The sequence below is a fragment of the Cetorhinus maximus genome, chromosome 18 (genome assembly GCF_964194155.1).
Source record: "Cetorhinus maximus chromosome 18, sCetMax3.hap1.1, whole genome shotgun sequence".
Classification (NCBI taxonomy): Eukaryota; Metazoa; Chordata; class Chondrichthyes; order Lamniformes; family Cetorhinidae; genus Cetorhinus; species Cetorhinus maximus.
The window spans coordinates 15,041,660-15,054,707 of record NC_135896.1 but is presented as its reverse complement, the minus strand read 5'-3'; the positions used below and the strand labels follow the sequence as shown (position 1 = coordinate 15,054,707).

Genomic DNA, 13,048 nt, shown 5'->3' with positions numbered 1-13,048 from the left:
TGATAGCGATAGAGAATCAATACTCTTATGATTATTTCACAGGTAGTGATGCATAATTAACAACTGCTCTGGCCAGAGCAAGCATAGAAAGAAACTAGCCAACCCTCAAAAATCTTATATTGCTGTGCCCTATTTGACTATTAACATCATGTTAGAATAACAGCGTCCTGGGAATAACAGGGGGCAATATAACTGGGGTTAAATGATGATTAATGTCATGGTTAACCACCATTTCTGATATCCAAAATGTTAATTCTTTATCTTTACCCAATTATGATATAAAAGTATGTCAATAATTTCACAATTTTGCATAGTAGTAAACTACAATGGCCTTTTACAGCTTACTGGATTTTAAATTTCTAGCCACTTCCCTAGAAAGCTTGAAATTCCCATAGCAAAACTGTTGTGTCAACACTCAGATCATTCTATATTTTTGCCCTATAAATTCCCCAGGCTCTGCATCAGTAGCAGTCCAGAAAGTGGTGCAGTCAGGCTTCTGGACCTGAAGGCATGAGTGAGTGTCAATTACACATGGCACACCTGACCTTTTCACTTCTCCTGTCTGGAGATGTTTTGCTTCTTTTTGACACACTACAGTGCCATACACAGAAAAGTAGAATCAATACCGCAGCACACTACTGGCCTGAGACTCAAAAAAGCCAACCCTGAACAATTCTTGCATGCTGTCATGAATTCAGAAGCCACTTATCCACTTGCCCTCTCGGTCACAGAAGAAAAGAACTTCACTTTTTTTTTTAAATAAAGGATGTATTAAATCTGATGTATGGTAGTTACGTACCAGTCCACAGAAAAAGCTTTGTTGTAAATAATATATACAAGCTGTTTCTATCCAATAAATTCATATATAGCAGGTTGTAACTGGCGCCATTTTCTGCTTTATACCTACCCTATGCTCCGATCTGACACCTTTCACTCCCACATCCGAAGCTGGGGCCAAGTGTCCAACAGTAGGTTTCACTGCTGACACTGGAACAAAAGCAGAACACAAGACAATGTTAGGAACTGGATGTGCAAAGCCTACATTTCTATCCTATTGATATCATCTCCTATTATGTAGATGCCTCTGGCAAATCCCCTTTTAAACAAGATAAGAGGATTACCTGCCAACAATGTAACCATCTAAGCCATTATGCGCACACAATACAGGAAGAGTATAGCAAGTGCACTGGTTAGAAGTCACAGACCCATGACTGTAAAGAACGTTAAAAAGTCATGTACAGCAAAAGGATTGCTGAACCATCCAAGATTAATAATAATCTATTGTTTCCATTATTTTCTTTGTGTCAGCTTAGCTTACTCGATAACACTCTTGCCGCAGAGTGAAAAAAAGTTGGTGTTCAAGCCTCATGAGAGTTTATGTCTGTCTGTCTAGGTTGCCAGTTTGTGCTGTTGAACAGAAGGGTCATGAGGACTCGAAACGTCAACTGTACTCTTCTCTGCCGATGCTGCCAGACCTGCTGAGTTTTTCCAGATATTTCTGTTTCTGTTTTTGTTTTGGATTTCCAGCATCCGCAGTTTTTTGTTTTTATCTTATGGCTGTTGAAGATATCACTGAAGTGCAGGAATCTCCTTCTGCCCTATCTAACATTCCTCCCTTGATCAATGCCACCAATAACATACATCTTATTACTGCTTGTGGGATTTTCTGGTGCACAACACAGCCAGCACATTTGCCTGCATAATAAGTCACTTCAATTCAACACAAATGAAGTTTTGAGGCATTGTGATGCTATAAAGCACAATGTTAACAGAAGCCTTTTTAAATGGAAGTCATTTATTTTACTCACCAGGTTTACTATCCATGGCCTGCATATTTACCGGTGGTACAGGTGGCATTGTGGTAGGAATTGCCCCTGCTGTGGTTGCAGGTGGTGGTGGTGGTGGTGCTGCTGCTTCTGGTTTGGGGGTAGGAGTGGCTGCTGGTTTTGGCTTTGCAGCACCAGCTAGAAAAGCAAAAAGTTAAAACACATGGTTAACCAGGTTTGAGACTGTGATTTCTCCAAAACATTATGCAATATACATGTATTTATACAGCATTTTTGACATAACTGAGTGTCCCAAAGGCTTCACAGAAACATTATAAAGCAAAATTTGTCACTGAGCCACATAAGGCAATTAGGGCAGACACTAAAAGCTTGGTCAAAGTAGTAAGTTTTGAGGAGCATCTTAAAGGAAGAAAACAAAGTAAAGTAGAGGAGGAGAGGTTTGTGGGGGGTGGAATTCCAGAGCTTGAGAGCCTTCACAGCTGAAGGTGTGACCACCGATGGTGGAGTGATTCAAGCTGGGGATGCTCAACAGCCCAGAAAACAGAGGAGCGCAGATACCTCAGAGGGTCGTGGACTCAAGATTACAGGAATAGGAGAGGCATGGCCATGGAGGAATTTGAAAACAAGGATGACAGCTATAAGGTCACAGCATTGCTTAACCAAGAGCTAATGTAGGTCAGTAAGCATAGGGGAACCCACCTTCTGTCTTCCTGAGTTTGAAGAGAGGGGTTCCTCCTTCCACCTTACCCCCATCAGGGACCAGGAGCTCCTCAATGACACCAGTATGTGGAGCAGGAACCTGTACTGATGTCTGAAATAAAGAAGAATTAATTTTAGGAATAATAGCTTGGCAGCATATATTCCACAGTGGACAAATAACTCCATTCCTTCATCTTCAATGCTGGTTTTTGCATTGAAATGGGGAGTTAGCAGCAATTTTAAGGTTCAGTTCACCGAATGAGAGAAAATGGCTGGTTCAACAACTGGTCATTGGAAAACAAACAACCCATGGCACAATGTTACAGTACTGTTTGCAGATGCAGAAGATGGATCAATCAAGTTTGTCACTTTGCAATGAAATGCTAAAATGGCAGATTAAATGCTAATCACAAAGACATCAATCCAACAATGAATTTGGTACACACATGAAAATAAGACATGCTTTCTTACATATTCCAAAAATAATTTAGCTTCAAAATTATGAAGTTGAAGGCAGCGAATGCAAGAAGCATTTAATATCATTAATCTTGTAATAGGAACTGGAATGGTTAAGCGTTTTGTTCAGATTACAGCATTTTCACAGATATGAAAATTGAACGCTGAATGCTAAAGTAACACGGTGACTGAGTTAAATGAATTATCGCATTACAGATTTTTGCTGATAAGTAACTGGACCAGAATGATGGCTGATGAAAGTTCTCGAATTAGTGCAAGAAAAAGGGGAACTGATGAGGCCAATTAAAAGAAAAAAATGTATTAAAGCTAATTTTACAAAATCTCACTCCCAGCAGCAACCTTAAATAGATCATGGTGGCCATGCACTTGAAATCCTAGCGCTTGCTGCCTACAAGTGAGGCCTCCTGCTGGGAGTAATTTATTAAATTAACCCAATAGTGAGCATTTTGTGTGGGTGGGTGGTCACATGGTTGATACTGTCTAAAAGTGTAGTAATAATTTCAAGAGACAAAGAGAAAAGTGGTAGATGATGTGAACGAATAGGTGTAGCAACAGGGGTTGATATCAGCAGGAAACAGAGAGAGTAGCCCAGTGGAGTGTAAAAATGAGTGGCAGTGAGGGTAAAACCCCATTCAGGGCTGAGCACTGAGGGAGGAGCTATCTAGCACAAACACCAAAAGATTCCCAGAATTTTGAAAGAGTGCTGTCAACCTTGACATCACAGTGAGTGCACATCGGAGCTAAGGTGCAAGTGAACTGAGTGAGCGAACAAAAATTAATTTCTTCACTTAACAAGTTCAGAGATCCTGGAGGTAAGCAGCATTGATCTAAAAGAATTCAGGTGCAATTCAGCAGTGCGAGATAGAAGCAAATAACTAAAGGTGACATCAGCACAAGAGAAGGTGCTGACTGGTAAGTATATTTCTGTTAAGTTTAGTTGGTCCAATAAATAGAGGCAGGGCACCTCAGTCCCATGGAGTGCACATCCTGTTACCTTTGGGAACTTCAGGATGCTTCTTGTGTCCTCATCTTCTAATGAGCAGGAAGTGCCATCAGCTGGAGCATCACAAGTTACAGGTTTCGGAGCTTGAGCAGCAGCTGGCATCATCACAATGCATCCGTGAAGCTGGGAGTTACATGGATAACATGTTTCTGGATGTGGTCACCCATAGTTTAAGGATATGATGCAGAAGGGAAATAGGTGACTGGCAGGGAGCCAAAGAGGACGAGGTAGACAGTGCAAGAGTCCCCTGAATGCATCTCACTCTCCAACCAATATTCAGTCTGGAAAACCAGCGAGGCGCACTCTGGAGAGTGCAGCCAGAGTCAAATGTACAGCACTATAGTTTGCTCAGCTTTACAGGAGAGCAGGAGGAGATTGGGAAAGCAATAGTTAGGGGAACAGACAATAGCACTGTAGGTGTGCCTACACCACAGCGACTGCAGCAATTCAAGGTGGCAACTCACCACCATCTTCTCAAGGGCAATTTGGAAAAAGACAAGTATTTGTCCCACCACAAGATGACTCGGGGCGGGGGGGGCAGGGTGGTCAGAGGATACAGGCTGGACAGGTTGCACCTCAACAAAAGACAGAAATGGGGGGTTTCAACATGGGATGAACAAGGTGCTGCAAGGAAGGGTAATATTACATAGCTGGGATACCCTGGGGATCACTTATTATTTCATTGACAGCAGTTATATAGGAACAATGACAGGGGCTTAATTGCCTTTTCAGCCATATTTAGTACAGACCAAAAAGGAGGAAAAAAGTAGCTTGTCAGAAGCAATGAAAAATGTTACCAACCTTATCAGTTTCAATTTCACACACCACCTCATCTTCAATTACTGTATCACCAACAGCTGTAACGAAACACAGGGAATGAACAGGAGTATTTTGTATGTAAATGCCGAATTCAAAATCAAAACTCATTTAGGGACTTGGATAATGCTTTTAAAGAAGCAAATGTTATCTGAACCCCAAAATTAGATCGTCTTATAATCACTCAAGTTGTTTGTTCTTTTTGGTTGTATTCTTCATTGAATTCTCTTCTCAGACAGCAGAGGCTGGGTCATTGAAAATCTTCAGGGCTGTTAGACAGATTTTTGATCTACAAGGGAGCCGAGGGTTATGGAGGGCCAGCAGGAAAGCAGACTTAGGGTCACAATCAGATCAGCCATGATCTTACTGAATGGCTATCAGGCTCCCACCAAATGGCCTACTCCTGCTCCTATTTCTTACGTATGACAGATTTGTAAGGTGGAATTATTGGGCAGGTTCAACACCAAGTTGTCACATAACTAAAATTAAAAATAGCCAAAAAGCATTTAGTGCCTAATTACACATGGATATTATAAATAAAGAATATCTCCCAGTGCACCTTGCTCACCCAATGAGTGCATCTGGAAATATTAAATTATTTCCCCAATTCATTGTTTTCTCTGTTCTTCTCCCCCTCCAAATCTCCCTGTGCATTTTGGCAATTACTAAGGGGGGGCCAGAAAATTTAGCTGGACAAGGACAGCAAAGTACAAGGAAGTTCAGATGCAGATCAGCCAGGATCTAATTGAATGACAGAACACTTGAGGGTTGAAAGGCCTGTTCCTGTTGCTACATCTTACCACTGCATACTACACTGGTATACTGCCGAATGCTACTTTCCTGCCTCTAGTCCCATCCAAAGCTTTATTTTTGTTCCTTCAAGTAGTGACAATGAATCTTGCATTTATTTATACCTAAATAGCTGAATGAGAATTCTTATGAGCATTGTTGAGCCTTGACCTTAGGTCTTCCCTATTCATACTGTTGCAGGTCACAGGCCTTCAAAGCCTAAATCTGCAAATGAACCAAAGGCAGTATCAAGTCACACATTGGTATTTCTCTGCACCAAGATACACAGTATAAATGAAAGTCAGATTTCAGTCCATCTTCACAGTGGCATTGGCTCTGTACAAAAATAATTTATTCAACCATCCTTCCACCACCCAAGAGCACAGTTCATACTAGAATGATCTCAATACATACTTTGCACCATAAACTGGATGCCAGCAAAAGCAAGACAGTGACTTCAGACTTCCGAATGTTTAGTTGCAGGAAACTTCTGGTCACCCAGTACTAGATGTTGGGAAAGCAGTGTGACAAACCATAGTCAGTGGAGGGGTCAAGAGTATGAAGTAAAGATGGGTATAGTCAGCATGTATGTGCAATGTGACCTTGCTTTTTCCAATGATGTTACCAAGGGGGATTGTGTAGATAAGTAGTAGGAAGGGTTCATGGATAGGTGCTTGGGGTACTCCAAAGGTAATGATGCAGGAGTGGGAAGAGAAACCATTGCAAGTGATAGTTATGACTTGATAGATAAGAATAGAACCTGGTGAGTGCAGTTCCAACTTGCTGGATAACCGAGGAAAGACATTGGAGGAGGGTGGCATGGTGCACTGTCAAAGGCTGCAGACAAGTTGAGAAGGATGAGGAGGGATAGTTTACAATGGTCACAATCACATAAGTTTTAAATATGGCTAAATAATTGTTTTTAATAGGAATTTCATTATTTTCATTTGTTCATATACCATTTATTTAAAATAGTCTCCAGCATCCAGATTCACAAGGCTTTTTCCACAAAAACATATTTCTACTAATAGGTTTTTAAGGGATAAATTAACAGCTGCCAACAACATTGTGATTGGAGAAACAGTGGTGGACGTCAAACAGAATCTCTCTCAAACACAATCTACTGGACCCCACCAATTGTCAAATATTTAGTCCTAACAACTAACCAAATATTCATAATCTTCTAAAATGCACTGTACCTTTTTCCCACCTGACATCTCCCTCTGTGACAGACTCTGCAAATGCTGGCGTATTAACTGTTAGCACGTCATCTGTGAAAACAAGACAGAAAAAATTAAAAACTAGTTTGGAAAAGGCATTCATTGCAAATTGGGCAGTTTAAAATATTTTCTTAAACTTCAGAAAAATTGCTTTACATTTAGATGTTTAATTAGGCAGAGAAGCTTAATAGACATAGCACCAAAGCTGTATGCTGGTATTCTATATCAAAGGTTACAGGCTGCATTTGAATTTTCTAATTGCAAGTCAAACCACAAAGAAGCCAACAAAGTGAAGGCCATCACTGCTGAACTCAATATCTTTCTACTATTAAAGGTCCAGTACGTTAAATGTACTGAGGACTTGCCTGTCACATACAGCACAGGCTAGAGTTTTCTTAACTCTGCTCCAACAAAGTGAGTCGATGTTGATGACAGCACTATTGTCAGAAGCAGGATTCAAGAGAGTTGAAAGATAGAATATAGTTAATACAAAATGGTTTAACAGTATTTATGCTGTACAATGTTGTACCTTGGGTGTCATACAAACATCCAAAGTTTTGCCCTTTTTGTCAATTAACTGTTTGTCTCTTAAACAAAAAAAATTGTGCATTGGAGCTGTATTCAGTCCAGAATCCATTTGAAAAAGTTTAAAAAACAAGTTTATTGGCATGAAAGTACAAATGCAAAACAATCGATCTATTTTGTAGTCTTAAATATCATTTCTTTCCAAAATTTATACTGTGTTTCTTGAAACAAGATATTATTTCATTAGATAATTTGGTTGCAGTTAAATATACCTGACCTATAGTTAAATTGTACCACAACTAATGGGTAAAGTGAATATCTGGTTAGATTGAGAAGTGCTAATGGCTCAAACAGCATGACAAATGGTCTTACAGTAGCACTTCACATAAAACAATCCAATACTTACTAAAGACTGCTGACGTCCTAAAATGTCGGATGCGGAAGATGCTAAATTTAGAGACATTTTCTCTGCAAATAAACAATAATAATTAGAACTATGCCTTATATAGAGGGGACAGGCCATCTTACAAATAACTTAAGTTTCCTCAACTAGAGCCTACAGGAATGTAAATTGCTTTACAATTCTTTAAAGTACTTCCAACTTTTTATTGATCAGCACACCTCAGCCTGTGCTACTTGCAGTTTTATATATTTAGAGACAGGTAGGAAAGGTCAATGACAGAGAAAGAGATTCGTTTACAGATAATTTTGTTTCTCAATTCAAAGAAAACAGTGTTTTACTTACCAGCAGTCGGTATAAAAATACATTTGTTCTCCCTTACATACTAGTCACATAAATCTGTGCACATACCTACATGAACAACCTATCCCTTGGATATAGTTACTTACACATCATTCTATCTCAAAAGTTCATGATTCATTGTTTTGAAGTTTTTATATAAACAGATGTACAGTTCTAATAAAGTGACTCTTCTCTCATTCCACAAGCTCTTTATATCTCTGGACATGGGGGGGAGGGGGGGCAGGGTGGCTGGGGGAAGAGGGCACTGGGAAGGGGCAAGGCTTACAAATAGCAAGTCCTGCAATGATCTGTAAATAGTGCTTTCAATCAGAATGGTACCCATGAAACATGAATCAGCTTGTTAATTAAACAGTACACAGTTTAAGTTTTGGAGCAGGATATTTTTCTTAACCCCACCTAGCTCCCTTTAGAAAATATTTACTCTTTTGCTGATGATAAACATGAAAGTGAACAACCAATGACAGTGAACATGCGATTAACAGTGTAATAACGATCTGGTTTATTTTACTCTACTGCTCAGGGAATCATGCTTCTTCATTATATTATCAGGGAACGGCATCCTAAAGCATCCATGTTATAGGGAAAGAATATCCCTATATTTCTATTCTTCAATTCAGAAAGCTAAGCAAAGGGTAAATGTCTTTTGAGGAAGGGCATATCACAAAAGGTACAAACTTAAATTAAGCGGGTCAAAGTATTTGGGTCTTAAATGCCTTTAGTTTTTCCTTCCTACCTTCTACAATCTTAAGGTTAGTTAAGAGGCCTTGGTAAAGAATGGTTCAACGAATAAAAATCACAGATCTGGAATCTACTGCATATATTTTCAATTTATAAACTCTATAAATCTCAGTACTTACGGAAGCTGCCTGCTTCTATCATAGATAGATCTATAGCACACCAAAAGACCTAGAAAATACATATTTGGTTACTGTCAGATCTCACATGCAATAAAACACAAAACAAAATGAAGGAGACACTGTTAAAAGGATATTCAGCTACTAATTTAATCAAGTTAAACATTCAGGCAGTAATTGTTAAGTGCTTACAAGTATTGCTTCATTTTAGAAGCATGTGGAATGACATGTACGGTTTTCAACTTGATATCAGATATGCTTCACAGAAATGTGAACACAACCTGCTAATCAGAGCTCCTGATAACGTAAGGAATTGGAAAATAAATATGACTAATGCTTCTAAAGATGTTACCACATTTTCATTGAATTTACAGCACAGAACTGCCTAAATGATCTTTGGCATTGTTTATGCTCTACAGGAGTCCCCTCTTACATTACTTCATTTAACCCTATCTGCATATTCTTCTCTTTCTTTCTTCCTCACATACTTACCTAGTTTGTCCTGAAAAGACATCTATGCCATTCTGCTCAACTACTCCACATGGTAGCAAGTTCCATATTTTAACCACGCCCTTGTAAAGTTGTTTCTCCTGAGTTTTTCATTAAATTTATTATTAGTGACAATCTTCTATTTATTCCCACAAGTGGAAACATCTCCACACAGTCATTACATGGAATTTGTGTATCAAAATGGTTATGGTGTAATTTTCAAGATACAATAAAGGCTTTATGCCCTAGTCAAAACCAGAACAATGTGTAAACTCAATTTACTTATAGTGGAAGGGGAGAATTTCAGAATCATCATAAATTTGATGCACCAAATGCTAATATGGCAAGTGCCCTGACCTCAACCTCTAGTTACTTCCACTCTGAAGTTAACCCCCAGGTGAGCATACAGAACAGAAGCTCCCTGTGGACATGAACCTGCATCTTTTTAGTACCGAAGTAAGTTGAAGCTGCAATACATTATGTTGCCCAACAGTCAGTGCTGGGAATACAACCATGTTCAGTTATTTTAAAGAAATATTTTTAAAGAAATAAGACAAATCATACATTTATCCTGAAAACGTGAAGGAATTCCATACTTAAATGTTTCATTCATCATCACTTTAATCAGTGTGAATCTATTTCAAAACCAGTTACATAGAGTTTAGACAATATCAAAGATGTTAGATACTCTTACACACTCAAAGATTCATGTTGGTTCTTCCCAGGCAATTGGGTAATGAACTAGTACCAAATGCAACAGTTGAGCCTACCATGTCCATTTTCTGCCATGTTTCACCAGTAATAGAATATCAGAAGCTCCAGCACTTAGTTCAGTTTGAATAAACCTATTTTCCAGCTTTCAGGCTTGTGGGAACTATGCAGATGAACTAGTATGTTTAATTCTCCTCACAAGGAATTAATATTCAATGTCTAATCCTTGATGTCAATAAAATTCCTTAGACATTTTCAGAGTTTTTTGAAAACAGAAGCCATTTCGGAGAAAAATTTTCTGAACAGTTCCATTATGCCACGTGATGATGTTGATGGCTGGCACCCCAGGTGACCTCCATTAAGTGCAGTGAAAACTGCAAATTTGAGCCAGCCTAAAAGCTATATTGAACACATAAACCTGAGAATTTATACTGCCAGTTGTCTACTCTGCATCTTAACAACAGGCTGTTCAAGCGTTCCTTAAATAAAAAGTAACCCTTTCTCTCTTTAACTTACAACTTTTACTGAAGTAGAAAATATTTTTAATTTAAATATAATCTTTTTATCTTGAAGACCTCAGTTGATTATAATCACTGGTGCAGGATACTCAAGAGCAAGCAGAGCAGGAACCAGCGTGAAACTCATATGGGCAAGTATAAACAGGACCAGAAAGTAAAACTTTATAGTTGAAGAATCAACACAAGTTATAGGGAATATCACACACAAACATTTCTAGTCAGGAAAATAAACTCACCAGAGGGACCTCTGCATCCTTGTGAGCCATTACCCTGTAGTGAAGGGGGAATGGAAAGAGAAAATATTTTATTCTCAGATCAGACTTTTTTCATAACCGGTTATTCAAATCACTAAGCCAACAGTTAAATGCCAATGCATGATGTACAAGGCTGAAATTTTGCAAATTAATTTTTTATTAGTTCTCTGTGCATCATTTTCATGAATCCAGACTTAAACAGTCGTGCAAAGTGTAATCTGCACATCACGGCCAGAATGATTACCTTTCCATAAACAGTTATGTTACTGCCGGACCAGAGGGGTGTCAGAGTTAATTCAGTTTTGAAATTTCCAACTCTCTATAGATATGCTACTTCCCAGTTTTGTAGGAAGTTTAGAAGTTTTGCAAATATTGTACTCCTCCATCCAGCTTTTCCACTGTGATGACTGTCACTTTAAGGTCAGTTTAACAGGGTAGGGGTCACGTGATTTGTTCAACCAAAGTGTGGCTAGCGCAGGGGAATAAATTATAGGGAAGGGTTTCCTAGGGAAAAATGGCTGTACGAGGGGCTGGTTGGATATAAACAGCCACAGAAGCTCACGTATTAAGTTTGGTTTGTTTGACTAACAAGCCTCCCGGAGCTGTTTCTACAACCACATCCCTTGATCTGTCCCTCTTTTGAAATGGTGCAACTACAGAATCAAATTTTAGTATAGAAAATGAGTCAGCCTTTGCTACCTCCGCATTAAAAATTAGCTACTCTAAGCTCATCAACTGAATTTTGTTGTATTCCTTCATATTTTTTCTCAAGTGTTTATTGCATTCTCAAAATCACGACTAATTCAGCTTAAGTAGTCAATTGCGGTAGTTCACTACATACTAGAGTCTGTTTTATTGCACTAAAATAAATTTCCTACATTACAAGAGTGAAAATTTCAAAAGTACTCCTGATGAAAGGTCATTGACCTGATACACCATTTCTCTTTCCATAAATGCTGCCAGGTCTGAGCATTTCCAGCATTTTCTGTTTTTATTTCAGATTTCCAGCATCTTCTGTAATGTGCTGGTTTTAAAGTACTTCATTGGACACGCTGCTGTTTGTGGGAGTTTGCTCTTTGTGTAAATTGACAGCTATGTTTTCCACATTATAACAGTGAGTACACTTCAAAAGTACTTCATTAACTGCAAAGTGCTTTGTGATGTCCAGTGGTTCTGAAAAGCATTATACACAAGTCTTTTTCTCTCTTACTTTTTGCTTGTATCATTATCTTGAACTTGTGTTCGTTACCAATTCATGATCAGTGGAAATCATCTTTTGCAGTCATCTGCTCATCCCTATTTGTAATTTTGAACCCACTTAGTTCTCTCTCTATCTTTGCCAAATGCAGCCCCTATTTTGTTTTTAAATATAAAATCTCTTATGATAACGGCATCCTCTTATCCTTGGTCTTAACCTAGTGATGATACTTCTTTCATGGCTCTAATATCCCCTTAATGATAGGGTCCTCAAAACTGCACACAATACAGCAAATGTGCCCTTAAATGTCTTACACGGTCATCATTTCCTTGTGTTTGTGCTCAATAGAAAACATTAATCTACATTAAATTGCATTTGGTACTTACCTACCCAGTGCCTTAAACTATCAATGTCCTCTACAGCGTAGAGGCTGCCATGCCAGAACGGGGCTCCTGAGCTGCACGAGGCAATGCTTAAGACAGAGCTGATCACCAAGGCACAACCATCATCTTATGAGACAGAAGGCTACCACAGATTCTTCACACCAACTCTAACCTTCTGTGCATCTTCCTCACTCGGTGCACTACTGGTTGGAACCCTTCAACTTACTCCATGAACACCTCACTACTTCTCTCTCCACCTTTAAAAGCCTTCTCAAAGATTGATCTTTGCAACTAAGTAACCAGTCATCCATTTTCTGAACTCTCCCACTACAATTTAGTGGTTATTTCTTTTTTCTTCTGTAAAGTACATCCAAATTTATTTGTACATTAACGGTACTATATAACATCAAATTGTTACTGGTGTTGCTTAACGCTGAACACAGATATCCAAAATACCAGCTATTACAGAGTCTGGGGCTTGGGCTTCAGCCGTAACTCCAAACATAGCAAGTTTCTGCTCTTAATTTTGGCATCTGGAGGCTGAACCAAGAGATAAATCCAT

At 38.9% G+C, this 13,048-nt stretch overlaps 1 protein-coding gene across 2 annotated transcripts in view; it reads right to left on the bottom strand.

Moving 5' to 3' along the window:
* Positions 1-13,048, bottom strand: part of dlst (dihydrolipoamide S-succinyltransferase) — a 531,988-nt gene that overhangs the window by 487,813 nt on the left and 31,127 nt on the right. For both annotated transcript variants that reach the window (XM_078562156.1, XM_078562155.1), the window contains exons 2-9: positions 10,888-10,921; positions 8,937-8,985; positions 7,723-7,784; positions 6,771-6,842; positions 4,768-4,823; positions 2,487-2,598; positions 1,809-1,964; positions 908-987 (exon numbers count right to left, since the gene is read on the bottom strand). In XM_078562156.1, the coding sequence (XP_078418282.1) occupies positions 908-987; positions 1,809-1,964; positions 2,487-2,598; positions 4,768-4,823; positions 6,771-6,842; positions 7,723-7,784; positions 8,937-8,985; positions 10,888-10,921 (621 nt within the window). The remainder of the gene's footprint in view (positions 1-907; positions 988-1,808; positions 1,965-2,486; positions 2,599-4,767; positions 4,824-6,770; positions 6,843-7,722; positions 7,785-8,936; positions 8,986-10,887; positions 10,922-13,048) is intronic.